Source organism: Mirounga angustirostris, unplaced genomic scaffold (assembly GCF_029215605.1).
Source record: "Mirounga angustirostris isolate CCGP_5_RB_7025 unplaced genomic scaffold, mMirAng1.0.hap1 SCAF_9, whole genome shotgun sequence".
Taxonomy (NCBI): Eukaryota; Metazoa; Chordata; class Mammalia; order Carnivora; family Phocidae; genus Mirounga; species Mirounga angustirostris.
In genome coordinates this window covers 36,970,668-36,998,486 of record NW_026991717.1, presented here as the reverse complement: position 1 = coordinate 36,998,486, position 27,819 = coordinate 36,970,668, and the positions used below count along the sequence as shown (strand labels likewise).

The 27,819-nt window shown below is 48.9% G+C and overlaps 1 protein-coding gene across 1 annotated transcript in view; it reads left to right on the top strand.

Moving 5' to 3' along the window:
• The first annotated feature begins 513 nt into the window (after positions 1–513).
• PAQR5 (progestin and adipoQ receptor family member 5) overlaps positions 514–27,819 on the top strand; it is a 41,477-nt gene continuing 14,171 nt past the window's right edge. Inside the window, exons 1-4 of the mRNA XM_045901886.3 lie at positions 514–744; positions 18,878–19,005; positions 21,429–21,634; positions 26,318–26,444. Coding sequence (XP_045757842.1) covers positions 694–744; positions 18,878–19,005; positions 21,429–21,634; positions 26,318–26,444 — 512 coding nt within the window. The 5' untranslated portion in view covers positions 514–693. The remainder of the gene's footprint in view (positions 745–18,877; positions 19,006–21,428; positions 21,635–26,317; positions 26,445–27,819) is intronic.

The following is a 27,819-nucleotide window of genomic DNA, read 5'->3' as shown; positions in this document are numbered from 1 at the left end:
AGCTGTTAAGCAGTCTTAATCCTGCATTTAAACAACCTTGTTACTTGGAGTTGCTGTGTCTCCAACAAGTGCCTCGGATTTGCTTGTCTGGTTCGTGTGTGTGTCTCAGGGCAACAGTGCCCCCGTCGGCCTTCTGGAAGAGCTGCTTTTCTTTGGGTGATCTGAGGCATGGCCCTTGTCCTCCTCTGCCCACTGAGTGGACACAGACTTGGGATCACACGGTCTGCCCACGATGCAGCCGAGAGCCAGCCACTCCTGCTCTCCCCTAGCCGCACAACCTTAGAGAAGTCACTCCGCCCTTCTGGCCCTGCTGTCCGGCGTGAGGGGACCCAGTGGTCTCCGCGGCCCTTCCGGCTCTCCAGCTTTATGATCACCCATATCATGAGTGAATGACCCCCCTCCAGCACTCTTGGAATAAATGACTCAGCACTCTGATCGTTCTGTTGCTGTTTTTAAGGAAGCCTGATTATTTTGCCATCACAAGCAAGTGTTTGTTCCGTGGTTAAACAATCTGACAGTCTTGATCCAGCTGGAGTTGGGCTGAGGCTGACTGGATTTCTTCACGCCGCCCTCTTTCAGGGAAGAAGCCCGGGTACCGACTGGCCGCAGACACTCCGAGCATTGTCAGGACTCGGAGCCGGTGACGGGGAGCTGCTGTCCACCCCCGGCCTTCCCCCCCAACCCAGCTTCAAGATGCTGAGCCTGAAGCTGCCCCGGCTGTTTAGCATCGACCAGATGCCCCAGGTATGTGCTGTGGGTCCAGTGGTTGAGTTCCGGGCAGTGATGAGGGCGCCGTGTGGCCTCTGCCCTGGGGCGGGGTGGGGGGGTGCTGGCTTTGTCTTCAGCCAGCACCCCCGTCTCCCCCACCTACACTGAACCTGGACATGGGAGGGATCCTGAGACTGTTGACGTCGTAACCCTTCCCTGTGACATCTGTATTTTATCCCGAAGCCAAGTCTTTGTTGAGACTCCACATTCGAGCTGAAGACATGTAGCCAGTGGCATCTGGCTGGATAGACGTTTCCTTTGGGCCCCTCCCTGGGGTGCTGGAAAGCAGGCCAGGGGCCAGGCCGCCTCGGGTGTGTGGCTTTGCCCTTGTCCGTATCACTTGCAGGAGGCTCGGGCCCCGTGTGGCTTGGGGCGAGGAGGAGGGTGTCTTGTGGGCCTCAGGCCTGGCCCCATCGTGGACTCCTGGGCCCGGGAGCTCACAGGCGGCCACCCCGAGACACCTGGCAGGCCTTGACAATCCGCATTTGTAAGCGGCCTGAGGTGAGGCCCCTCTGCTGGCGCACCCCCTTCCCCGGCGGGGCAAACACCACTTCTTGCACACTCTTGTTGCCACGTCACATTCCCTTCCTTTTTGACTGAAGACGAGCCAGGGTGGGACGTGTCATCTGGAGGATGTCACAGACTGAAGGGAGACCCTTCCACGCTGCTGACTGCCAGGCACTTCCAACTTCCCTCAGAGGCCTAAGTCCTGGGCGCGCTCAGCCCCGCGCAGAGATGAGGAGCGGGCAGCCTGCCAGGCTCTGTCCCAAAAGCCTGTGCAGCTGGGTGGATGCAGCTAGGTGGCACTGGGGGGTGATGGGACACGGGGCAGAGCAGTCTGGTGGAAGAGGCGAGGGACACGGCAGGTGACAGACAAATTAAAATGAGGCTGGCCTCGCAGGACGCCTCCTGTGTGCTCCCAGGGCCGTACCTCCTCCTGGTGCAGTTCTCCGCTGGCTTCTACCCACAGACCACTAGTGGCTGCGATTAGTGGGAGCACGGGGTGATTCTTTGATTCATCCACTCACAAAATTTTTCTTGACGCCCTGCCACGTGCAAGGTGTCACTCCGGAATAATCCCATACAAATCCTGCCCCTAAGGATTTTAAAATGTGGACGCGTGCTTCTGTTGCAAAGTGGGCTAGGGTATGTCCTGAAAGACCCAGAGGAGGGATCGGTCACTTCCATCATGGGGGAGGAAGGGCTCAGGGAGATCTTTAAGATGGCTTGAGGGTGGGTAGGAGGTGGGAGGTGGGCCGACCAGAACAGATGGAAGGACTGGCGTGGACAAAGGCCTGGGGACAGGGAAGCAGCGAGCAGGCGTGGGGACTCTTGGGAAAGGGGTCATGGGCGCTGCTGAGATGTCTCCCTGGGTGTTTTGGGCAAGGTCGCATTCAGAGCATGGGCCCAGGAAAGACGTGAAGGGGAAGTGAAGGTCTCAATGGCTACTTTGTGGGCTTCTGAAGTGTGGGGATCCTGAAGACGAGGACCAGAAAACCCTGGAGTGCTAAAGAGGAACGTGTCTCCTGTGTCCAGGTTTTCATAGAGGTTGGAGGTGACAGTATCCTTTTTAGTAAAATGGTGCTAGTCAGAGGCGGAAAACCAACATCGCACCTCACATCCACTGTTTTTTGCTTCGAAACCTTCCTTGGGTGCCTACATCCACTACCGGGCTTTGGGGCCCCATGCTCAAGGTTTCTGCAGCCGTGGAGCGAACAGTGGCTCTGCCTGCCTGGAGGGTACTTTTATTTGAAGATTTGCTGGGAGAGGGGGACGGAAACGTTTGTTGTTAAAACAGGTGCAAATATATTGAGGAGAAAAATGCATATGTAATTTGCATGAATATTTAGAATAGACCTCCTACAAATGCTAAGCTTATTTTCGGTGGGCTTCTTGGGTTCTGATACCCAGTCTGTGGAGTGACCTTGGGCAAGATACTTAATCTCCCTACCTCAGTTTCTGCACCTGTAAAATGGGGTGATGGGAATATCTGCTTCCTGGGGTTACGGTTATGAGATGGCCCATGTGAAGTGCCTGGCACATGGGGTCGAGTCAGTAATGTCGGCTGCCATTTCCATCATCAGGTCTTCATACAGGGGCCCTGGATAGCCTCTCCTTTAGCATATTAATGAGCTGTGTGGACTGGGCCACTTCCCCACCCTCTCTGAGCCTCAGTTTCCTGATCTGTAAAGTGGAGATAATACCTGTTAATTTAGTCTCACAGGGCTATTGTGAGGATCCAAGAAAAATGAAATAGAACAGTGGGATTATTATGAAAGAACGGTAGCATAGCCAGATGGTGTGGTGTTGGGTAGGAGGGCTTGGGCCCTGAGGACCCAGGAGCCAACTCAGTAGGCAAATGGTTTCTCCAGCTCAGGGTTTCTCAAAGTGGGTGCCTGGATCCCCGCCATCAGAATCATCAGGAGCTTATTAAAATACAATATGAATGGGTACCTGGGTGGCTCAGTTGGTTAAGCGTCTGCCTTTGGCTTGGTCATGACCTTGGGGTTCTGGGATCGAGCCCCAAGGCAGACTCCCTCTCCCTCTGCCCCTCTCCCCTGCTTATGCTCTTGCTCACATGTGCTCTCTCTCTCTCATGAATAAGATCTTTAAAAAAAATACAATATGAAGCATGATTGCAGGCCTCTTCATATTGTTCTTGATTTTAATGAAAAGGAATGCTTTCAGGGGCGCCTGGGTGGCTCAGTCGTTAAGCTCCTGCCTTTGGCTCAGGTCATGGTCCCAGGGTCCTGGGATGGAGCCCCGCATCAGGCTCCCTTCTCAGTGGGAAGCCTGCTTCTTCCTCTCCCACTCCCCCTGCTTGTGTTCCCTCTCTTGCTATGTCTCTGTCAAATAAATAAATAAAATCTTAAAAAAAAAAAGAATGCTTTCAACATTTCATCATTAAAATAATGTAGCTCTATGTGTGTCTGTGTGTGTGTATGTAAATAACCTTTATCGAGTCAAGGATATTCCTTTCTACCCCTTGTTTTCTAGAATTTTTTCCCTTTAAATAAGAATGAATTTTACAGAACCCTTTTTTTCCCTATCAGTGCATTTTTTGAGATGGTCGTGTATGATTTAAGTTATTAGTGTGGTGAATTACACTGACCAATTTAGTAATGTCAAGTTAACCTTGCATTTAAATAAAACTTGGTCATGATGTAATATCTTTTTAATCTATTGCTGGAATCAGCTAGTGTTTTGTTTAGGAACTTTTTTTTTTACTTGAGAGAGAGAGAGAGAGCACAAGCAGGGGGAGGGGCAGAGGGAGAGGGAGAATTAGTCTCCCTGCTGAGCAAGGAGCCCTGCTGAGCAAGGAACCCGTGCGGGGCTTGATCCCAGGGGCTTGATCCCCGGACCCTGAGATCATGACCTGAGCCAAAGGCAGATGCTTAACCGACTGAGCCACCCACTTGCTCCTGTTTAGGAGCCTTAATTCTAATGAGTTGACTTGTAATGTTTCCTTCAGATACTGCCATTGTCTAGATTTGGGTTATGATTGTGCCAACCACAACGAGTTGGAGAGCCTTGCCTATTTGTTCTATGGAAAACTTCGTATAATATTAGATTTCTGTGTTCCTGAGTGGGTCGTAGAATGTACCTGCACGATTGTCCCGCAAGGCCACCACCTTGTGCCCCTCCCACCCAGGGGAGCACCGTTACCTGCTAATCTACATGTATGGCAGCCTGTGGAGTGGTGGATGGAATGACTCATCTTGCAGCTGAATTTTCTGTGTGGGAAGTTTTTTTTTTTTTATAACAGCTTTGTTGAGATATAATTCACATACTATAAAATTCATCCTTTAAAATACACAGCCCCGGGGGTTTTAGTATGGTGACATACACAAAGTCTGTTGCACAAACTCTCACCATGGTCAATTTTAGAACAGTTTCATTACCCTAGAAAGAAACTCTGTACCCATTAGCAGTCATTTCCTACTTGCCATGGCAACCACTGATTTACTTTCTGTCTCTGGATTTGCCTCTTCTCCGTAATTCGTATAAACGCGATTGTATAATAGGTGGCCTTTTGCAAATGCCTTCTTTCACTGAGCATAAATGTTTTCAAGGTTCATTCATGCTGTACCATGTGTTAGTACTTCATTTGTTTTGTGGCTGCATAATATTCCATTGTATGGATGTACCGCTGTTTGTTTGTTCATTCATTAGTTGATGGACCCTTGACTTTCCATTTTTTTGGCTGCTACAAATAATGCTGCCATGAACATTTGAGTACACGTTTTTGTATGAACATGTTTTCAGTTCTCTTAAGTACATGCCTAGGAGCGGAATGTTGGATCATGTGGTAACTCTGTGCTGAACTATTTTTTTTATTGTAGTAAAATACATTTCAATAAAATTTACCATCTTACCCAATTTTAAGTGCACGGTTCAATGGTATTAAATGTATTCACATTGTTGCACAGCAAGCACCATCATATATCTCCATAATTCTTTTTATCTTGTAAAACTGAAACTCTATACCCATTAAACAATAACTCCCCATTTCCCCCTCCCCTTAGCTTCTGAAAACCATCCTTCTACTTTCTGTCTTTATGATTTTGACTATTCTAGTACCTTCTATAAATGGAATCATACAGTGTTTGTCTTTTTGTGACTGGCTTATTAATTTCACTTACCGTAATGTCCTCAAGGTTCATCCATGTTGTATATGTCAGAATTTCCTTCATTTTTATGGCTGGATAATATTCTTGTATGTATCTACCAGATTTTGCTTATTCATTCCCTCATCAATAGATACTGGATTACTTCTATGTTTTAGCTATTGTGAATAATGCTACTATGAACATAGGTGTACAGATACTTCTTTGAGATCTTGCTTTCAGTTCTTTTGGGTATATAACCAAAAGTGGAATTGCTGGATCATTTGGTAATTCTATTTGTAATTTTTTGAGGAACCACCATACTGTTTTCCACAGTGGCTGTGCCATTTTAAGTTCCCATCAACAGTTCACAAGGGTTCCAGTTTCTCAACATCCTTGTCAACACATGTTTTCTGGTTTTGTTTGGGTTCTTTTTTTTTTTTTTTTTTTAATAGTAGCCATCCCACTGTGTAGGATGTAGTTTTGATTTGTATTTCCCTAACGATTAGTGAGGTTGAGCATCTTTTCTTGTGCTAATTGTCTGTTCATATATCTTCTTTGGAGAAATACCTGTTCAAGACTTTTCCTCATTTTTAAATTGAGTCATTTGTCTTTTTTTTTTTTTAATTTTATTTATTTATTCATGAGAGACAGAGAGAGAGAGAGAGAGAGAGAGAGAAACAGAGGGAGAAGCAGGCTCCCAAGGAGCAGGGAGCCCGATGCGGGACTCGATCCCAGGACCCTGGGATCATGACCTGAGCCGAAGGCAGGCGCTTAACCATCTGAGCCACCCAGGTGCCCCGAAGTGTGGATCTTTCAACTTCGTTTTTCCTTTTCCAGATTGTTTGACTGTTCAGGATCTCTTGCATTTCCATATGAATTTAAGGATCAGCATGTCAATTTCTGCAAAATAAATGAACAGAAATGCAGCTGGGATTTATTTTAGGGATTGCATTGAATCTGTTGATCAATTTGGGGAGCATTACCATCTTAACAATAGTAAGTCTTTTAATCCATGAACGTGGGATGGCTTTGTATTTATTTAGGTCTTTAATTTCTTTCAGTGATATTTTGTAGTTTTCAGTGCACAGGTCTCATACCATTAAAAGAGTTTGTGAAATTTATTCCTAAGCATTGTGTTGTTTTTGATATTGCTGTACATGGAATTATTCCCTTAAATTCATTTTCAGATTGTTCATTGCTAGTATATAAAAATAAAACTAATTTTGGGTATATTGATCCTACATTCTGCAGCCTTGCTGAACTCATTTATTAGTTCTAATAGTTTTTTAGTGGATCCTTGAGGATTTCCTATATGTAAGATTATATCACCTGAAAATATAGTTTTGCATCTTGCTTTCCTATCTAGATGCCTTTTCTTTCTTTTCCTTGTCCAGTTGACCTAGCTGGAACCTCCCTCTGATATGGCATAGAAGTGGCGAGAGCAGACATCCTTATCTTGTTCCTGATCTTAGGGGGAAAGCATTCCATTTTCCAACACTAGGTATGTTAGCTGTGAGTTTCTCATAGGTGGCCTTTACTGGGTTGAAGAAGTTTAAAAAATTTTTTCTTTTAAGATTTTATTAATTTATTGAGAGAGAGAAAGAGAGAGAGCGGGGAGAGGGGCAGAGGGAAAAAGGGGGAGGGAAAGGGAAAGATAGAAAATCTCAAGCAGACCACAGGCAGACTCCTCGCTGAGCGCAGAGCCCATCATGGGGCTCAAAGAGAGGCTCAAGGCAGGGCTCCAAGGGGGAGGTGGGGGGTGCTGCACACGGGGCTTGACCTCACACACTGAGATCATGACCTGAGCCGAAACCAAGAGTCTGAGGCTTAATGGACTGAGCCACCCAGGTGCCTCTGGGTTGAAGAAGTTTTATTCCTATTTTGCCAAGTGTCTTTGTGTCATGAAAGAGTATTAGATCTTGTGAAATGCTTTTTCTGTGTCTGTTGACATAATCATGTGGTTTTGCTTTTTTCTCCTCTTAATTAATCTTGCCGGTTTGTCTTTTTTTTTTAAATATTTGAAAAGAGGTGGATTTGTGGCTCAGTGGAGCCTCTCTGTTATGTATTTTATATCTCTAGTGTCTGTTATTTTTTATTATTTTCTTTCTGCTTTGGATTCCTTTTGCTGTTTCTTCTCTAACTTCTTTTTTTTTTTTTTTTTTTTTTGAGAGAGAGAGAATGAGAGACAGAGAGCACGAGAGGGAAGAGGGCAGAGGGAGAAGCAGACCCCCTGCTGAGCAGGGAGCCCGATATGGGACTTGATCCTGGGACTCCAGGATCATGACCTGAGCCGAAGGCAGTTGCTTAACCAACTGAGCCACCCAGGCGCCCCACTTCTCTAACTTCTTAAGTTAATCATACTCTGCCTTCTAATGTAAGCAACTGAGTACATATATTTCCCTCAAGTACTGCTTTAACTGCAGACCACATGTGCTTTTTGAATTCATTTCTAATTTCCATTTTGGTTTCTTATGTAACTTACAATTGCTTAGAAGTGTGTGTGTATTTTTTTTTAATTCCCCCAAAGTCTGGAGTTTTGTTGTTGATTTAAATTAATTGATTGCAGACTGAGAGTGTCCTCTGTATAATTCCCATCCTTGAAATTTGTTCAGACTAGCTTTATGGTTTAGCACATGATCAGTTTTCATAAATCTTCTAAGTGTGCCCGAAAATAATGTATAATCTTCAGTTGTTGGGGGCAGTATTGCATATGTGTCCTGTAAGATCAAAAATTTTTCTATTATTACTAATTTTATTCTGCTTGATCTATCCAGCACTGAGATATGTTAAAATCTTCCACCATGATGGCAGATTTGTGAATTACTCCTTGTGCATAAGTCAGTTTTTGCTTTATATATTTTGAGCCTGTGTTTTTTAGGTACATCCGAATTTATGTAATGTCTTCCTAGTGCAGTAAATTTCTTAATATTTTGTAGTGATTCTTTTGCTAAGTAGTAATGCTTTCTATCTTAGAATCTGTCTCACAGTCATGTAGCAACTTCAACTTTATTTTTTTGTTATTTTTCTGGTTTAGTTCTTTCCTTCCCTTGTCTTTTAATGCCTCCCTGTCCTTATATTTTAACTGTATCTCGTGTAAATGGCACACCGTTGGGTTTTATCTAGTTTGACAGTATTTGTCATTTAACTGGACAGTTTAGTCTGTTTATAAAGATGATTGATATATTTACATTTATTTTGATCATCTTATGTGGTTTCTGTTTGTTATTTTCTCTGTTGCGTTGTCCTTTCCTTTCTTGTTTTCTTTGGATTGAGTTTTACATCCTTATTTCTTTTTGCCTTTTAACATTTGATTTTCTCCTCCACTTGTTTTATAGTTAATATCTAGAAACATGCTCTATATTTATTAGCTTGGTGGCTACTCCAGCATTATAACATGAAAAATTATACTAGGCAGGAAGGGCAAGGCCTCAGCTGATCACACAGAATGTTCTAGAATGGGGTTTGTCCTTCAGACTTGTCCCAAATGAGAAGAGGAAGCCAGGACTTCATATCCACCATCAGGGGATGTATGTGCTGCCGCTGGGCAGGGAGTATAACGTGGTCAGTGTAGCGGGCTTTGCCAAAAGAAGTTCCCATAGAGGGGTGGGTGGCTCAGTTCTGAAGGAGGGCAGTGTTCCCTGCTGATGCATCATGATATCTACTACAAGAAGACACCCTGCTTTAACTGACCTGACCTAGATGTCACATTAAGTAGAAATAGTCACATGGCCCCAACCTAACTGCAGAAAAGGCTGAGAAACATAGGAAAGCAAATGGGATATTTGGTGAACCCCAGCTGTCCCTGCCACACCGAACTTCTTGGATCTGAGGACTGGCAATGTTCAAAAACTCCTAGAAGTACAAGTTTGTCTTCAAATATCACAACAAAACCATTGTATTTTTCTCTTTCTGGAGAAATATTCTCTAATTTGGTTTTTCTTTCTTTTTTTTTAAGATTTTATTTATGAGAGAGAGAGAGTGAGCAAACATGGGTGGCAGGCAGGGGTAGAGGGAGAGGGAAGAGCAAGCTCTCCGCTGAGCAAGGAACCCGACGCGAAGCTCGATCCCAGGACCCGGGGATCATGACTTGAGCCGAAGGCAGATGCTTAACCAACTGAGCCATCCAGGCGCCGTTGGTTTTTCATATCTACCTCTTAATCTCTCTGAACTGCTTTCTTTGAATCTGCTTTCAGTTCACTAATTTTCTCTTCAGTGAGATATAGTCTGCTATTTATCCCTTCAATGACTTTTTATTTCAATGTTGAACTTCCAAGTTATATTAGATTCTTTTTAAGTCTATTTTCATTAATATTTTTAAGCTATTTCTTTAAACATATTGAACATACTGATTTTATATTTCAGCATCTATTTCTCGAGCTTTCTTTCTGCCACCTATGGTTTTTGCTGTTTCTGAGGCCTGGTGGTGTTTGCAGGCGTGGGCATGCTTGTTGTGTTAAAGCAGAAATCCTCCAGAAAGGATTTGCATTTGCTTTTGTTACTTACCTGAGGGAGCCACAAAACTTTGACCTCTATTTATTTGTAACCACTTTAATTTTACTACTGGAGATTTCTTGGACCATAGAAGTAGTGTGGGTTTGGATCAGAAGGCCATATGAAACCTAGCTGATGGTTCTGAATTCTGGGGAGAGATTGTTTCAGAGAGACAATTTTCCTTATTGTCTCCTTCTGCCTGGTTGGATTTATTTCACATTCTCTCACCTTTATAGTCCTAGCCTTAATGGCAAGGTCTGCCTTTGGTGGGCTTTAGGGTTCATCTTTTATTTGCAGAGCCTAGCAGCAGAAACTCTGATGTTGAAGGCAGCTTCCCACATGGGGCTCCCAGTTGCCCTTTGTTAGGGGGCTTTGTGACTTCCTTACTTTTGTTGTCATCTTGCTGATACATTTATCCAACAGACGATGCAGAGTTCATCCAGCATTTTCATTGTTTTAGTTAGAAGGATCTTTCGTGACATCTAGTGGTCCATCATTCTTCCCAAGCCAGAAGGCCCCCAGCCATTCTTTCTGGTTCTTCCTCCATCATGGGTAGAGGGTCCCGGTGATCTTTCCCTTCTGAGAACTCTGCTCACACTTAGCATTCCCATCCACTATAGCAATCGCTCGTTTCACTTGGGTAGATGCAGTGAAGCGTGATGGGCTTTTGCAAGCCAACAGACTAGCGGTTACATCTTGGTTCTGCTATTAATTATGGCCTTGGAAACGTCTCCCATGGAGCTTCAGTTTCCTTATCTGTAAAATGGGGTTGACAGTCTTGACCGTGCAGTCCTCTCATGATGATCCAGTGAAACAGGGACTTCTCCTAACATGAGCTGGGTCTGAATCAGGAGAACCGTGGAGACCACAGAATGTGTAGAAGTTATGTATGGAGCTAGCAAAGAGTTCTATAGAATGGTTCTGTTCTCCCTTGACAAATATCCCTTCATAATCACAAAAGAGTATATGTAAACCTCTAATTTTTATATAGTGGAAGTCAGCAAAATAGCAAAGATAACTAAATTTAATGATTGTTGCACATATCTGTATGTTATATTGATGGATTAGTGATGTTTGGATGCGTAATAAAATAAAAACGTACATAATTTATAAGTTACTACATGTTTATTCCATTAAATTTATTTTTTGTCTTTATTTCAGCAAAATTATAGGTTATACTGCTGTAATCAACATTATCACATAATTTGTATTCTGCTAACAGTAATTCCAAATTAGACCACTATTCTTGAGTCCCTGAGTCTTAGTTTTTTGAATTTTTTTTTTATTAATTTCATTTGGGAGAAACTTCTGGTAAGTTTCTGCTCAGTTTTGCTAAAGGTAGAGCAACTGGAATTATTGGAAAATATTCTTAAAGCCATATTTAGAATCAGAAATGAACTATAAATTTTATCAAGTTCAAACACAGTGAAGTTGTATATGATAATTACAATTAAGAAGAAAAATTATATTTTAATTATATACATTACAATCTTCTATATGGTTGTTTTTACTCTCTCTTAACATAATACCTAGATCCATAAAGTACTTAAATTTGATTTTTCTTTTTTCAAGAAAAAAGATACCATCAAGAAAACTGATAGAGCAATGTTTTGCTTAGTGAAAATTGTACTATAATCTATAATGCTCAGAAAAGTAATCTGTATGAGAGTTAATTTCAGGATTATTTGTATGTGAATCTTCTCTTCCATAGTTCAGAGATGATTTTGTTCCTTTTTTTAAGTTTTGTTTTCTTCAAACGTCATTTTTGTTACATATTTCACATGTGGCTTCTTTGGTTTAGAAAAATCCTGTATGTATCTAAGATAATAAATGTGTACTTTGAATCCCTTTAAAAGTGAAATAGCCAAACCTCGATATTTTTGTAAGCTTTTGCTAACAACATCCCATAATGAATACGTGTGAAGTGCTCAGACTCAAAATTAATGTCATTTCCTCCCCAAGATGGGGTTTGCTCTGTATTTGAGGACCCTCTGTTTCACTGATTTCTTTCCATCATCTTGCATCTTGTCTAGATGAAATCTAAGAGTGTAATGGCATTTATTTGGCATTCCCATGGTGTGAATCAGAGGTTTATGGTCAAGTTTGATACATGTTTCAGCAAGATGTCCCATATTGGGAACGCCTGGGTGGCTCAGGGGGTTAAGCTTCTGCCTTTGGCTCAGGTCATGATCCCGGGGTCCCGGGATCGAGCCCCACATCAGTCTCTTTGCTCAGCAGGGAGTTTGCATCTCCCTCTGCCTGCCTCTTCCCCTGCTCATGCTCGCATGCTCTCTCTCTCACACTCTCAGATAAATAAAATCTTAAAAAAAAAAAAAGTCCCATATTGGAGAAGATTCAGAGAATGTTACACACCATCTTTGAATTTTCCATAAGGAAGTCATCAGTCCTCCCAGTAAGAAACTGAGACTATGTATTGCCATTTATTTCTAGCTCTCAGATTGCTTTTGGATGTTTGGTCAAATTCTGACTTTGTATTGTTGCCAGAACAAATTACTACAGACTTGGTGGCTTTAAAGCATGGGTCTCATTAGGCTAAAATCAAGGTGTTGGTGGAGGCTCGAGGGGAGAATCTATTTTCTTGCCTGTTCCAGCTTCTCGAGGCCACCTGTGTCATCGGCTCCCAGCCCCTGCCTGACTTCAGAGCCAACAGTGTGGCATCTCTGTCCATTCTTCTATGGCCTCATCTCCCTCTGCCCCTCTTCTTCTGCCCCCCTCCTTCCGCTTTTAAGGACCCTGGGATTATACCAGGCTCACCTGGATAATCCCGATCATCTCCCTGTATTAAGGTTAGCTGATCAGCTGCCTTAATTCCATCTGTGACCTTCATTCTCCTTTACCACGTTAACCTTACATGGTCACAGTTTCTGGGATGAGGGTGTGGACAGCTTTGGGGGGCCGTAATCCTGCCTGCTGCAGACTTTCCAATCATGTTACACTGTTACCACAGCCTAGTCCATGGCAGATTTTTAAATCAGCACCTACAATTGAAAATTGTTTTCCTAGTTCTTGAAGACTGCATTTTTACAACAAAGGGAAAACCGATGGAATGTGCCATTGTTTCAACTTCCTTGCTTCTTCTGTAGGTGGGACTTTTCCCCCTGGTACACCACACCTGAATTGAGCAATACTAATTTTTTAAGACATTTTATGTGTTTTTTTGTCACTTTATTGTCTATTAAATTACTAATATCCTTTGGATCCTCCATCTTAGATAGTGAGATGTAATTTGGTTAATTACTTTTTATCCATCTTTTATGTTCAGCCAGAAGAAATTTAGCTTCATTTTCTGTAAATATTGGGGCATATGTACAAAAGCATCCTTCTTCTTGACTGAACATCCGATGCTTAATTTTTTAAAAACACGACACCAAAGTTCTCAACGACATTCATCTGTCATTGCTTAATACCGACAATGGTTGGCTATTACTTCAGCCTATTTATTTTTTATTTATTTATTTATTTTTTAAAAGATTTTATTTATTTATTTGAGAGAGAGAGAATGAGAGAGAGAGAGCACATGAGAGGGGGGAGGGTCAGAGGGAGAAGCAGACTCCCCGCCGAGCAGGGAGCCCGATGCGGGACTCGATCCTGGGACTCCAGGATCATGACCTGAGCCGAAAGCAGTCGCCTAACTGACTGAGCCACCCAGGCGCCCTACTTCAGCCTATTTGTAGTTCTAGTAATTGCATGTGAGTTATGTACAAGCGGCTTTATGGTATTTTAATTGAGATCCTAAATGCTCCCTCTTGCCAGGGCTAAGCGTGGTCTGTCCTGCATAAGACAGTGGCTTTGTGTCCAACCCGGTGCCAAGGACACTGTAGGCACTCCCTAAATGGCAGGTTGTAATCGGTGCATCAGCTCGCGGCCTGCCCTTTGCCTTCTCCGTTACCTCCATGCCTTCTGCCTGCAAACACCTCACCAGACTCCTCCCTTGTCTCTCTCTCCTGCTTTGGCTTTTCGTGCCCGTGTCTTTAGGTGCATCTTGTCCCTCTTACCTAAAGGGAACCTCGTATTTGGCAATGAATTGGATTCTGGGCAGGGAGGTGACTGCTGGATGCTGAGGGACGGGATGGGCCCGTCCTGCATGCCCTGGGAGCTTGTGAGGAGTGGCAGATGCTCCCCTAGCCCCACCGAGTTGCAGCAAGATCCCCGGGCCATCTGCTGACACCTGTGGAAGAACGTTTGTGAGGCACCGATTTAGAGAAATTGTCACCCAACCAGCCAGCTCAGGGTGCCATCATTGAGTGCCACAGACTGACTGGATAAACAGAAATTTACTTCTCACAGTTCTGGAGGCTGGAAGTCCAATATCAAGGTGCGGGCGAGGGTTGGTTCTCTGGAGGCCTCTCTCCTTGGCTTGCAGACACGGCCTCCATGCTGCCCCTCACGTGGCCGTTCCTCTGTGCACGCCCGCCCCTGGTGTCACCCCTGCTTCTAAGGGATGCCAGTCAGATGGGACCGGGATCCACCCCAACAGCCTCATTGTAACTTCATCCCCTCTTTAAAGATCCTGTCTCCCAAAGACAGTCACATTCTGAGGTACGGGGGTGGGGGGTGTGAGGGTCTTGAATTTTGTGGGGGACACAATTCAGTCTGTGACACACTTTGAAGAAGAAACTGAGGCTCAGAGAAGTACCCGACAGTCCAAAATCACACCACAGGTCAAGAGATGAGCGCTTCCTCTCCTCCAGAGCCCTTCTGAGAGGCCCATGATAGCATAAGAGGCCAAAGAAATGAAGTCTGAGGTGTGCATGCAGCTTTCAGATTTGCCCCCCCCACCCCCCCGCCGCTTCTGAGAGCTTGGAAAATGTCTTAACCTCCCTGGGCCTCAGGTTCCTTTTCTGTGAAATGGGGACAATGAAAGGCTGTCCCTCACAAGGTCATGAGGACTCCTTGAGATTTGGGTGGGAAATGCAGATTGCCTCCCTGACAGCACCTGACCCCCCCCACTCTGCCTCGCCCCTCGGCCTGCTGTCAGAATCTTCTCCTATTTACCGTGAGCCAGAACGTGCGATGATTTTCCCCAGGTGATTAATGGCTAGAAAAACCAAGGGTTTGAAGTGGTCGCAGTGGAATTTCAGGCATCAGCTGGCGGGTGCACAGCGTCTTTCCTGGAAGCCAAGCCTTGGCAGGCACTAAAAGGAAGACCTGCTGCTGTGGCCTTCCACCCCGAGAACCTGGGCGTTCTCACTTCTAAATAATAGGCTGCACACAATTTGATTTCATTTCATATTAAACTGCCTAGCCTGCAACCAGGGATGCGAGGTGGATTCCTACAAATCAATTCCAATGTGCAAATTAGCCAGCACCTGCTAACCTGGGGCTGCTTAGGAATGAGACCCAGCTACGGAGTACTAAAGGCAATGATTGCAATTTGCCTTTGGGGGTTGAGACTGGGTATGAATACAAAATTGTTTTCAAATGTTTCATTTGTTGTTTAGAATTACGTAGCATGTCTTCTTTTGAGATCTACTCTATGCAAAGCGCTTTGGCAAGGCCAGAGCGGGAAGATGGAGGGAATGCCTCTCCTTTCCCCTGCTCAGAGGGGCTCAGAACAAGAGCTCATCGAGCATTTTGGCCTAATAAACTGAGGTTCAAGTTGAGGAGGGAAGGAGCAGGTCAGAACAGGCTCTTCTGGGACTGAAGGACTCTCTTTGTTTTGTCCATTCTTTATCTATCTGTCCTTTTCTTTTTGGAAGGGCTGCTTTAAATCCTGTCTTTACGGCACGGTTAGTGGGTGGGCTTCCCATCCGTGTCTGGGGTCAGGATAGCAGGTCAGAGGAGATTCTTTTAATATAGGCCCAGTCCTGGCGTTGGTGGTCAAGTAGCCTCCGGAGATATGGGGCAAGATTCTTGAGTGCGGTCAAGTTGTCCAGCTTGTGAATTTCCCAGCCCTTCTGTTCCCCTCGGGCTCTTGACTGTGTTGGCGCCTTCTTTTGCTTCCCCAAATGCAGGATCCAAAGAGGGAAGAACGGTAGTCACACCCTGCGTCACCACCAGCAAAATGTAGGTGGTCTCCCCCTCTGGCTCCCGCCCATCCACTACCCACCTGTGGGCCCCGTGTCCAAGCTGTCCTGCAGCCCCCCTCCCTGTGTGCTACCACCCCCCATGTGCCAGCGCTCTGCAGGCCGCCTGGTCATGAGATCTCCTTCTACACAGGATCTGCTAAACTCATTCATGTGAAGGCATGAATCATCAACAACAGTGGCTCTGTTCTGGAGTCTTTACATTTTAATAAGAGGCCAATGCCTTAATAAATTATTTTTCTTTATAAAGGGAAGACTGAAATGTGAGATGGAATGCTAGACCCCCAATTTCTGCCGCAGGGCCTTCGCATGTCCACCAAGCACATGCTACCCTCCTCACATGCATTGAAGGCTGAAGGCCATGGGCCTGTCTGCCACCCTGTCAGCGGCCCTGGTGGGGTGGGCAGCTGGTAGCCAGGATTCCTGCTGCCGGGGACAGAGGCCTGTCTGCTGTAAACCAGAGACGTCAGCAGGATTGAACCGTGAATCAAAAACTGGAACAAATTGCTTTAATCAGCTAAGACCCAAACCTAATTTAAATAGTATTTTTTCACTGGACCATGAACCAGCTTCATGGGTCCCCCTCCCCCTGGTTGACCAGTTGAACCCAGAACTGAACTAAGAAGAGAATGTGTTCATGGCTTTTTTTAAGATTTTTAATTTAATTTTATTTATTTATCAGATAGAGTGTGCACACAAGCAGGGGGAGTGGGAGAGGGAGAAGCAGGCTTCCCGCTGAGCAGGGAGCCCGATTCGGGGCTCGATCCCAGGACCCTGGGACCATGACCTGAGCCGAAGGCAGACGCTTAACGACTGAGCCACCCAGGCGCCCCGTGAATATGTTTTAATAAGCTATGTTAAATATAGTTTCTCTCTGTATTTTATTACAATAAAATGTGAAACAAAACATAGATGCTTTTTTTTAATGAATTATCATTATTTGTTTTATTTATTTTTTAAAGATTTTATCTATTTATTTCACAGAGAGAGACATAGCGAGAGAGGGAGCACAAGCAGGGGGAGTGGGAGAGGAGAAGCAGGCTTCCCACTGAGCAGGGAGTCTGATGCAGGGCTTGATCCCAGGACCCTGGGATCATGACCTGAGCTGAAGGCAGATGCTTAATGACTGAGCCACCCAGGCGTCCCTTTTTTTTTTTAAGATTTTTTTTTTTTTTTAATTTATTTGTCAGAGAGAGAGAAAGAGCGCGTATTCATGGTTTTATAGGTGAGGACACTGAGGCACTGAGAGTCGTGGCTGGCTCAAGGACACATGGCACATCAGTGGCCCAGATTTGACTGTTTACCCTCAGTCTCTCCACTTGATTCAGAACCTCAAGACATAGTACATGTTACCCATTGTGTTCTTTTTTTTTTTTTTTTAAGATTATTTATTTGACAGAGGTGGGGGAGGTGGAGGGGCAGAGGGGGAGAGAGAATCTCAAGCAGGCTCCATCCCCAGCGCAGAGCCCAACATGGGGCTCGATCTCATGACCCTGAGATCATGACCTGAGCCAAAAGCAAGAGTCAGTTGCTTAACTGACTGAGCCACCCAGGCGCCCCCTATTATGTACCTTTGAATGGAGATTCTCTCTTAAGCTAAGAAGTTGTAACCCAGAGGAGAGATGGGTGGCTAGGTTGGCATTCTCTGTCTTCCCTTTCTCCCTCAGTCCCAGAAAACCACAGGGAAAACTGTAAAATGTTCTTGTGACTCGATTTATATTATGACTACTAGTGTTATCATTGTCATTATTTGCCTCGATGAATCTACTTGTTTTTAGTTTACCTTTCAAAGCTTCTGACAACATTCCTCTACATCAGTGGTCCTTAAGTGGGGTCACTGCCCCCAGGGGGTGTTGGCAGTACTGGAGACGTTTTGGGTTGTCACAGCTTGGGACCGTGTGGGCCACTGGTGTCATTAGGGAGAGGCCGTGGGTGCGCTCACGTGTTGCCTAGGACAGCCCCCCACAACACACAGTTACCTGGCCAAAAATGTCCACAGTGTCAAGACTGAGAAACCCTGGCTCAAATCAACACAAAAGGGAAACAAAGTCTCCTACAGATCCTCAATGAATCAAACTCTCCCCTTTCCTGTGTTCTCCCCAGCCTCTGCCCTGCCTTGTGTCCTTAAACTTCTATAATACTTATAATTGCCCAGGAATACAATTTGCATTCTACTTGTTTTCACTTAATAGCACATGCTGAGGTTCGTCCCTCTTGCCTCCTTTTCACAATTACATTTTTAATGGGTCCGATGGAGTCTTCTGGGCGGGTTGATGCCCAGAGGTCAGCTGACCAGTCCACCTGTCTTCTCGGGGCTGGTGACCCAGAGACGTGCCAGGTGGGCTGCGTGGGGAGGGGCTGGCTCGGGCAGGCCCAGCTGTGGCAGGCCCTGCTCCGCCTGCATCCCAGGCTAATGCCATCACTGTCTTCATCATCAAAAAGCCTTTATGAAGCGCTTTGGTGAATATATCCTGGCACTGGGGGGGCGGGGAATCTTCTGCAGAGATCTTCCCACCGGCTCCTGACATCTGGGGCACGTTGGCTCAGGCAGACAGCATATATGTCTTCCAACCACGAAGGCATCCAGACACTGGGCTGTAGGCCCCAGGCAGAGGGCGCAAAACCAGATTCTTAGGCAATATTCATGACAAGAGTAAGTGTGTCTGTCTGGGAATGCGAAGATTGGCTGGATTCCCAAAGGGAGCTGGCGTCTTGAGTTACCTCCTCCAGCCGCTACAGGCTTCTGGAAGGACATGGGATTTTAGAACCTACGGGAAGGAGGAGAGAAGTGGGGGAGGGAAGCAGCTTGACAGCTCAAGGGCTTGGGGTCACGTGTTCCAGGCTTGAGTTCAAGTGCGCAGCCTGGGAGAAAACTAGATACCACCAGAGCTGTCCCTCCTGAGACCCTCTTGCCACCCTCTGGCCTCACCTCAGTGCTCCTTTCTCTTACCCCCACTGCAGGTGTTCCATGAGCAGGGCATCCTCTTCGGCTACAGACACCCGCAGAGCTCCGCCACTGCCTGTATCCTCAGCCTTTTCCAAATGACCAATGAGACTCTCAACATCTGGACTCACTTGCTGCCCTTCTGGTACCTTCCAGTCCCCTTGACTGGCCATGTCAATTCAGGAGCCCTGGGCCTGGGGCTTCTTTAAAACCCAGGGGGGTTGGGAAGGCTGAGAGTCCACGCTGGGATTTTGGGGACTCCCCCGTGGTACATGAGCATGGAGCTGGGAGATGTTGGGGCCGGCAGCTGGGGTGAGCTTTAGCATATGGATTCTAATAGGATTCAAGAGGCTCCTGGCAGCTCCCCAGTCTTTCCCTGCACTGGGGGGCCTGGGTTGATCTCATCCCCTTCAGTTTGGAGGTTTTTGGAGTCCTCCAGAAGCCCTGGTTAAAATGTCATGAGCTTGAGGGAGTCAATCTCTCTGAGCTTAATGTTTTCCCGTCTGTAAAGTGGGAGGGATGGTCCGTGCCTTGCCCAGGGTTGCTGTGAGGATTACCGGGTGGGGGGTGGTGGGGGGGGTGCTGGTGGAAGCATTGGAAAAGGCATCGGGCAGGGAGCTGTGGGGGCCCCGTGATCATGCTGGCCAGGAGGCACTTTAATGGAGAAGCCACGAGCTCAGGGGCCCACTAAGACCCCCGTTGGCTGACACATGTGTGGCCCAGGGAAAGGGCACGGCAAGTCCTGGCACAGGCCAGACTCTGGACTCCCCTCTGATCATTGTCCAGAAGCCAAGGGAATAGGAGGGACCCCAGGGTGTGCCGCCCACAGAGATGGGCTCGAGGAAGGCCGTGCTTGCTCAGAAGTCAGAGGGCAGATCCAGGGCTAAAGTGCAGGGCAAGGCTGGTGCCAGAGGCCTCCCCAGAGAAGAGAGAGCAGGCCTGCGGTGGATTAGGGAGATCCGGAAGGAAGTTCTAGGGCCTGCAGACTGCTCAGGGTGGCCTCCAGATCCTGCTCAGGGGGGCTGTTTGTCATTTTACTTTATTTGTGTGTGTGTGTGTGTGTCCTTTTAAATTTAAGCAAACCTAAGTAAATGTAAGTAAAAAGTCTAAATGCTCATGAAGTGCAACTTGCAGATGGGGACAGAGACAGTGTCTTCCCCTGGCCCCTGTTCTCTTCCCTGGCTTTCTTCCCTCCCATCTCCGTCTGGCCCCCAGGCCTCTCAGGCTGCATGGTGTTCCGTTGTGTGGATGAACCACAGGTGATTTATGGGGTTTGCAGTTTGTGCTCCTGCCAGGAGCACTGGCCCCTCCCTGCTTGCCTGTGGGTCCGGGGCACTTGTGCACAGATCCCTGTGGGGTGACTTCCTAGCTGTCCCGAAGCTGGGCCACTTGGGCCGAGGCTCCCCGCTGCATATAGCCTGTGGCTCTGCCAGACCCTGGGAGATGGTCACCACTGAGCAACACAGGGTGGGGAGAGGTTGGGAGAGCCTGGAGTAAGATGCCCCTAAGGAAGTGGGGCCAGGGAGTCATCTTGAGATGATCGGATAGGTTTTGAGACCAGCACATAGCTTCAGCTCTGTTTTTGCTGGGACAGGAGGAGAAAGATCGCAAATGTAACCAGAAGATGGACGGATGCTCCTTGGGTTCCTGTGGGAAAAGCATTGGAGTCTCCTCCCCTGGGAGAGCCCGTGGGCAGAGGCCCTGCTTTCTAGCAGTGGTTGGTCTGTGGAAGTGGGCAGCTCTGCAGGCAGGCCCCCCTTGCCTGGGTCATAGAGGAGGCAGATACGGTGCAGAGCTGTCCTGTGTCTCTGTGTGGGGTGGACCCAGAGAGCTAGACTCAGCAGATCGCAGCATGGGACCAGGCCACTCAGAAAGGCGATGGTAGTGTGAGAGGAGGAATAGCATGGAGAGGAGGGAGAACAATCGTCCTGTTGTCTTCTAGACTCTCCAGACCCCTCCTGGGAGGTTGCTTCTGTTTGAGGAACCTTCCTGCAAGGGGACAAAGACAAACCACAGGGCTGGTGACACAGCCCCATGTGGATCCTTTGAGGAGTGGTTGAGTGCCACGGGGTTCTTTAATGTAAGGTTCAAAGAGGTGAGGAGGCATTATGATTGCCTTAGATATTTGATGTGCTAGTTTTCTGTGGTCCCGTTGAGGGGAACTCGGGCTGATCAAATGGAGATAGATCCCAGGGAGACCGGTGTCAGCTCAGTGAAGAATTTCCCGACACTTAAGAGCTCCCTTGAGAGGTGGTGAGCTCCCCATCCCCGGAAGCATGCAAGCTGAGCCTGGAGAATCACTTAGGCAGGATGCTGTAAGAGAGATTCTGTCATTGCAAGGTGGGGAGAGGAATGTACTAGATAAATCTTAAGGCTCTCCTCTTGCCCCTTCTGCCCAGTTCTAACCGTAAAAGGATCCCATTCACCCTCCCTCACTCGTAGTATTTCACCAAAGTGAGAACACACAGGGTTCAGTTATCCCAGGGGAATGGGGGGCAGCAGATAGTCTGTGAGGGGTGCAGAGGAGCCCCCAGCCACGGAGGTCGAGTGGGCCACGCTGTGTTCCAGGTTCTTCGTGTGGAGGTTTGTGACCGCCTTGTATGTGACAGACATCCAGAATGACAGCTACTCCTGGCCTCTGTTCGTGTACATGGGCACCAGCTGTGTGTACCCCCTCGCGTCCAGCTGTGCACACACCTTCAGCTCCATGTCCAAGAACGCCCGGCACATCTGCTACTTCCTGGACTACGGGGCCGTCAACCTCTTCAGCCTGGGTGCGTAGGGCCCTGCGTCCTCCTCTCCCTGAGACTGAGATAGCTGCGCCCCCTCCTCCCCCCCGCCCCCGAGAGCTGGGCTCACCAGAAGGCTTTGATGGGCTTGCGGAAGAGTCATGGGAATGCCATGCCTCCTCCAGGTTCCTGATGTTTGGTAAGAAACTTGTCCAGGGCTGTGCTGGCAAATATTAACTGATTCAGTGGGGACAAAAGCCCCGATCTGTGGGGTAGGCTGACCCCCAACCATGGCCAACTTCCGGCCACCAGTGGGACCTCCCTGCACATCATCACGCAGTAATTCCTCTATGCAGATAGAGGAGAGGCATTAAAGGAAAGTTATTACTTGTGTTAATGTGGTTATTTAATTGTCAGTTTAGGTAGTCGGCGGGGTTTAACAGTCGTCTTGCGAGATCTCTGAAACCTCATCCGTCTGCCGTCACAGGCCAGGGTGAGCCAGCTCTGCACGTCAGGGCTGCTGTCTGTCCTGCCTGACAAAGAAGGGGGCTCATGAACCCCGCTTGTCGAGAGGCTTAGACAAGTTAGCAATGTGCTCAAAGTGCCATGGGAACCGAGGGGTGAGCCCAAAGCATGCGCGGGTGGGTGTTGATACTTGAGCTTCCTCGTGTTTTTCCTCCCAATTATGGGGTCCCCTCCTTCTGGCTCCACTTCTCTCCCCAGCTGGTGGGCAGCCATTTGTCCCCAAGTCTCCCCTGCTCTGGCCTCTTCTCCCTCCTGCTCCTGCTCCAGGTGTGAAAGCAAAGGCATTGTCTTCCCTTGCCCAAGGGGGTGTCCGTGAGGATCCTGTCCCCATCCTGTTTCCTCCCCTCCCTCTCACAAGTCACACACGCACGAACACGTGCACACACATGTACACACAGAGGCACATACACACGTGCTCTCGTGCACACACACACCCACGGGCTTTACCGTGTCACCTCCCACTCCTCCGTGCTCTGTGTCCAGCCCCCACCATTTACTAAAGCCGCAGTTGCTGGGGCCCCGCCTGCGGACACATGGCTTCTGGGTGCTCTCGCCAGCCTCTGACGCAGGGGCCTCTCCATGCTTCCAAACCACCTCCCTTCCTCTGGTCCCTGTCACATCACTCCCGCTTCTCCTCCTGCCTGTGCATGTTCTCATTCTCTTCAGCTGGCTCCCTGCTCTGCTCCCCAGGCAGTGGGCAAGCTCAGAATCAGGCCTTGGGACTCTGCTCTCGTGTGGTCCGGCGTCAGGGTGACCTCACACCATCCCCGAACACCTCTGGACCAGGCTCTCCCAAACCCATCCTAGCTTACCACTAACCTGAGATCCACGCCGTGTCCAGCCCTGTGACCGAGACTATCCACATCCGCCCCCGCTCCTGCAGTACTTCACCTGGCTCGTGGTTCCACCCCGACCTGGTCTCTTGAGTCAGAATCTGAGCCCTCGGGTTCCCCTCCCTCCCATGCCCCTGCCACCCTGTCGGGTAGTTCAGGTGAGTCTCTTCCCCATATTCCCCACATGGCTCCCCAACATGGCCTTTGCTCAGACCCTCCCGCCTCCCCCCTGCACCCTGACAACAGCCTCCTCTCCGCCTCCTGGCCCTCCCCGACTGCCACCGACTCCCCTCCACCGCCCCCCCCCTCAGGCTTCTCTAACACCTTCTGACCACGGCTCCCCTCCCACTTAAGACCTTTCAGGATTCCCAGTTACCCCAGATGAAGTTCGAACTCCGTAGTCTAGAGGCTTCCAGAGCCCTTGATCACCTGCCCAGACTCAGTGCCTAGATGGCACCTGAGACAGGTCACGAAGGGCGGCATCATGTAGTGCTTGCTTGTGGCCCAGCCGCCGCCACCCCTGAAATCCTGGGCGAGGTTCTTCACCTCACCAGGCCCTAGTCCTCCCGTCCACAAACTCGGCATCGTACCCTCCTCATGGGATGGCACGAAGATGAATTGAGTGTTGCAAGTGGAGTGCGCAGTGCCTGGCACCTAGCATCTGAGGGGGGCCATTACCACGGCTATGTCCTGAACCCTGGCATCCGTGCCCTGGGATGGTGTCTTTCATAGGCGAGAATACTGAGGCACCAGGACGGGAAGTGACTTGGGTCACATGGCTTGTAAATGGCAGAGCCAGGGTTCGAACCAAAGCCCAGGGGGTCAGCCGCCACCCTGAACGGTCTCCCTTCCTGTCACTGGCTTTCTGGATTTGTAAGCGTTCCTCAGGGTCTGGTACCCTCCCATAGGCCCTTCCCCGGGATCTTATCCCCTTTCCCTCCCTGCAGGTCCTTCAAGGCTGGGCCCCCAATCACGGCTTCCTCCAAGCCCCCAGACCGGGACCCCCTCTCTGAAGCTCTGGGCCCCAGTCTCATCAGTGAGCCCTTCATTTCTGCTCCTCAGAACGGCTCCCTGAGGATGGGACACCGGTCCTTCAAGTCTGGTCTTCCAGCCGGTATCCTGGTGCCTGACACAGGGGTGTTCTGGGAACAAGGAAGGAAGGTCTGGCCAGTGGAGAGGGCCTCTGGCTTCCACCTCAGACTCCCTGCCCCTTTGTCCACAGCCACCTCTCCTTCCTGTTCTCACTTCTACCCTGTGGAAACCCACAGTCCCGAGGGTGGTGTTTGCGCCTACTTCCTCCCTGGTTTCCAGCTATTTCTCCCTCTAGGCTGTCCTGTGCACTTTCACTCGGTTTTGGCCGTCTTAGTCCCTCACTCAGAAAACTTCCATGGCTCCCTATGGCCTTAAGAGGATGTTTACTTTCCTTAGTCTCTATCCAAAGCTGCCTCTATTCCTGCTCCCCAGAAAGCCCTCTAAAGGGGTCTGAGCATCAGTACAATGCGTGTGGGGGTGGGGAGGCGGTCCCCCACGCCAGCCCAAGCAATTCTCCGACAGCAGCTGGGGGTCCTACAATTCCGCTCATTTCTGACACCGTCCTGGGGACTGCATCTGTTCCCACAGGTGAAGGGCTTGGTCCCACAAGACCATCTCCCCCCTTCAGATGCCAGGCGCAAGCCCAGGTTGTTACAGACTGGCTATACATCGGAGGTTCCAATGACCCTGGCTCCCAGAACTCAGAGAAACATTTTACGTACTGGATTACCAGTTGATTATAAAGGGGTAGAACTCGGGAACAGCCAGATGGAAGAGATGGACAGGGCAGGGTGTGGGGAAGGGCTCGGAGTTCAGTGTCCTCTGAGTGCGCCCCCTCCCTGAATCACCACGTGGTCGCCAACCTGGAAGCTCTCTGAACCTCTGTTTGGGTTTTTATGGAGACTTCATTCGTCATGACTGATGAAGTCATTGGCCACTGGCAATTGATTCAACCTCCAGCCCCCTCTTCCCCTCCCAGAGGTCAACCCTCCAGTCCAGTCCCCTGCTTTCCAAATCACCTCATTAACATAACAAAAGACACCTTCCTTGCTCTCGTGGCTTAGGAAATTCAGGGATTTTAGGCGCTCTCTGCCAGGAACAGTGGAGAAGACCAAATGTCTATTTCTTACTAGAAGTCATTTGGCTTCTCACTGCCGTTTTGGGCAGGGTCTGGGGCTCCCCTGCTCCTGTGTTGCCCGCGGAGATTGGCGTGCACCTTGGCCCCAGCCAGCATACACAGAGCGAATGCATCCTGGTCCAGAGGGGAACCTCCCGCTCCTATCAGGCTGAGGAAGAGTCTGTCCCCCAGGAGGCGGTTCCCAGCTGAAATCCCATAGGCAGTCTGCTGATTATCAGCTCTTTCTGCCTGTGTGACCCTGGGGACACCACTTGGCTGCACCAGACTCCATCTGTCAAATGGGGTCAGAGGCAGAGCTTGAACTTGTGTGGTGGAGGCCTGCTTCAGCTTTGAGCTAGGATTCCAGCTTTCTCTGTGTCTTTGGAATAACAGGTGAGCGTAGGGGCGACCCCTGAGGCCCTGGGCGGACAGGCCTGTGGCTGTCTCTCCCAGAGGAGACCTGGTGAGGGTAGCTGGAGAGGCCTTCGGGGCCAGGCCTCCGGACACACGTGGCCCCTTTGAAAAGGACAGTGATCGCCCCTGTTCTTTCAAAGAAAAGCTGCAGCAGATGGGTCTCCGGAGGGCCCTTGGGGAACCCTCCTGTCACAGACTCCCAAACCTAAAACAGTGAAACATCAAGGCTAGCCTCTTACACCTGCCTCTCAGCTGGCCAGTCCCCCAGCCCCCTGATACCAAAGGCCTCCTCCCCTTGACAAGATCCCTCCCTCCCTGCGACGTCCGTCTTTCCACAAGGGGTGCCCCGTGTCATCGGCAGGTGAGATGTGCACTCAGAAAAGCTGAGCACTCTGAGGTGTCATCATAGACCAGAGCTTGGGGATCAAAGGGGGGACTGTCACTGAATTGCCTCAGGTGGGAGCTTGGCTTTGCCACTTTCTAGCTGTGTGCCCCCCAGGGGGGTTGCTCACCCTCTCTGCCTCTGCATCGTCATCTGTAAATGAGGATAAGTGCAGGGTTTATGTTAGAGGGTGATTGTCAGGATTATGTGAGTTGGGGCAAAGCTGGGCTCATAGTAAATTCGCAGGGTAGGGTTTGGCAGGCAGAGAAGAGAGGTAGGACGTTCTGGGGCGGGGGCGCGGGGGGAGCATGACACAAGTGACGTGCGGCGACAGGGCTCAGCCAGACGCTGGGGTTGGGCTTCCCAAGGGTCCAGGCTACACTGCGGCCTGGCTTCTGGCCCAAGGCTGGTTTTTTCCTCTCCAGGCTCAGCCATCGCATACTCGGCCTATTCGATCCCGGACGTGATGGTGTGCACCGCATTCCATGACTACTACGTGCCCCTGGCCGTGCTGAACACCATCGTCAGCACCGGCCTCTCCTGCTACTCCAGGTACCCGGCTGCTGGGCCTCAGAGGGGCGGGGGAGGACGCTCCATGGAAGGGGCTCTCGGAAGCCTGGGGCTCAGTTCCAGACCCGCTCCACGGGCACACATCCGGGACATTCGAGGGGATTCCACACTTGGCTTAACACTCTGCGGTCACTGTCTTGAACTTCATAATGATTTTTGAACAAGGGGTCCCACACTTTCCTTCTGCGCTGGGCCCTACAAATGATGTAGCTGGTCCTGTTGCGGGGCGGGTCGCTTATTTAGCCTTCTTGAACCTCAGTTTGCTCATCTGTAAAATGGGGCCCACACATCTACCCACCCTGTGAGGGGGATGTAAGGGTTGCAGGGAATGTGCCTGGCACGTCTGGCCGAGGCGGCACCCCATCGATGGGCAGTCTGCTGACAGTGACTGAGCAGGCCTGCGTCTAGACACACATGCTCCCTGGCTGATGATATTCACATGTCTGCTGTGTCCCTGGGGAAGCCCCATGGCTGTGAGTCTCACCCACTCACACTGGCTCTAATTCCCTCTGGTTTCTCAGTTTCACTCCAGAAAGCTCATTGGAGCGTGAATCCAAGAGACATTGTTTGGGGGCTAATGACTCTAGTTTACTCAGCTCTTTGTAAAAGCGAACTGTCCAAATTTCTGCTTCCCTAAATGATTTAGAAAACCTCTCAAATGGTGGTGTTGGGGGGACAGCCCTGTCTGGATGGTGCCGGGGTGCTGGGTGCTCCCTGGGCTGGGGGGCTCTCGGGGAGGGGGGCTGGCTTAGGAAAGGGCCCATGGGAGGCTGGCAGGTTGCACCCGATCCTCTGCCCCCATCTCGATTCCAGGGAGCCAGCTGCAGTCTCCCCATTAAACCATGGTTCCCCACCCCCCAGGAAGAAATGGAGGGAGTGGGAAGTTTCTGTACCTTCTCTGCAATGACTGTGGCTCTCCCTTTCCTTGGGTGACACTAAGGTGTCGTGGGACTGAAGGTAGGCAGGTTTCACAAACTTGACAAGCTGGTTTTCTTTAAAAAATGGGAGGATAGAGATTCTTAAAGAGCATCAAGAATACTTGCCCCAACTTGTCTCCACTTGCCTGTCTTGAGACCAGTTGGGAGCGTGGAGTTGCTTTGCGTGGGAGGGCATCTCATTTCTAGGTTCAGTGTCAACAACGAGGGTTTGTTCATCCCACGAAAACAAGCCTGGGGGAGGGAGTGGGAGCTCAGCTCTCTTCCCTCTCCCTGGAAATGCAGAGCCCCCCTACAGCTGTGAGGACAGAGGGTCTGCCCACTGGGATGGAAACTGAATCAGACATCACCGGGTTGTTCTTGCCTCCTCCCCACTTCCTCAAGGACTCTTGTCGATTAGAAACTCTTTCTGGAGCTCAGCC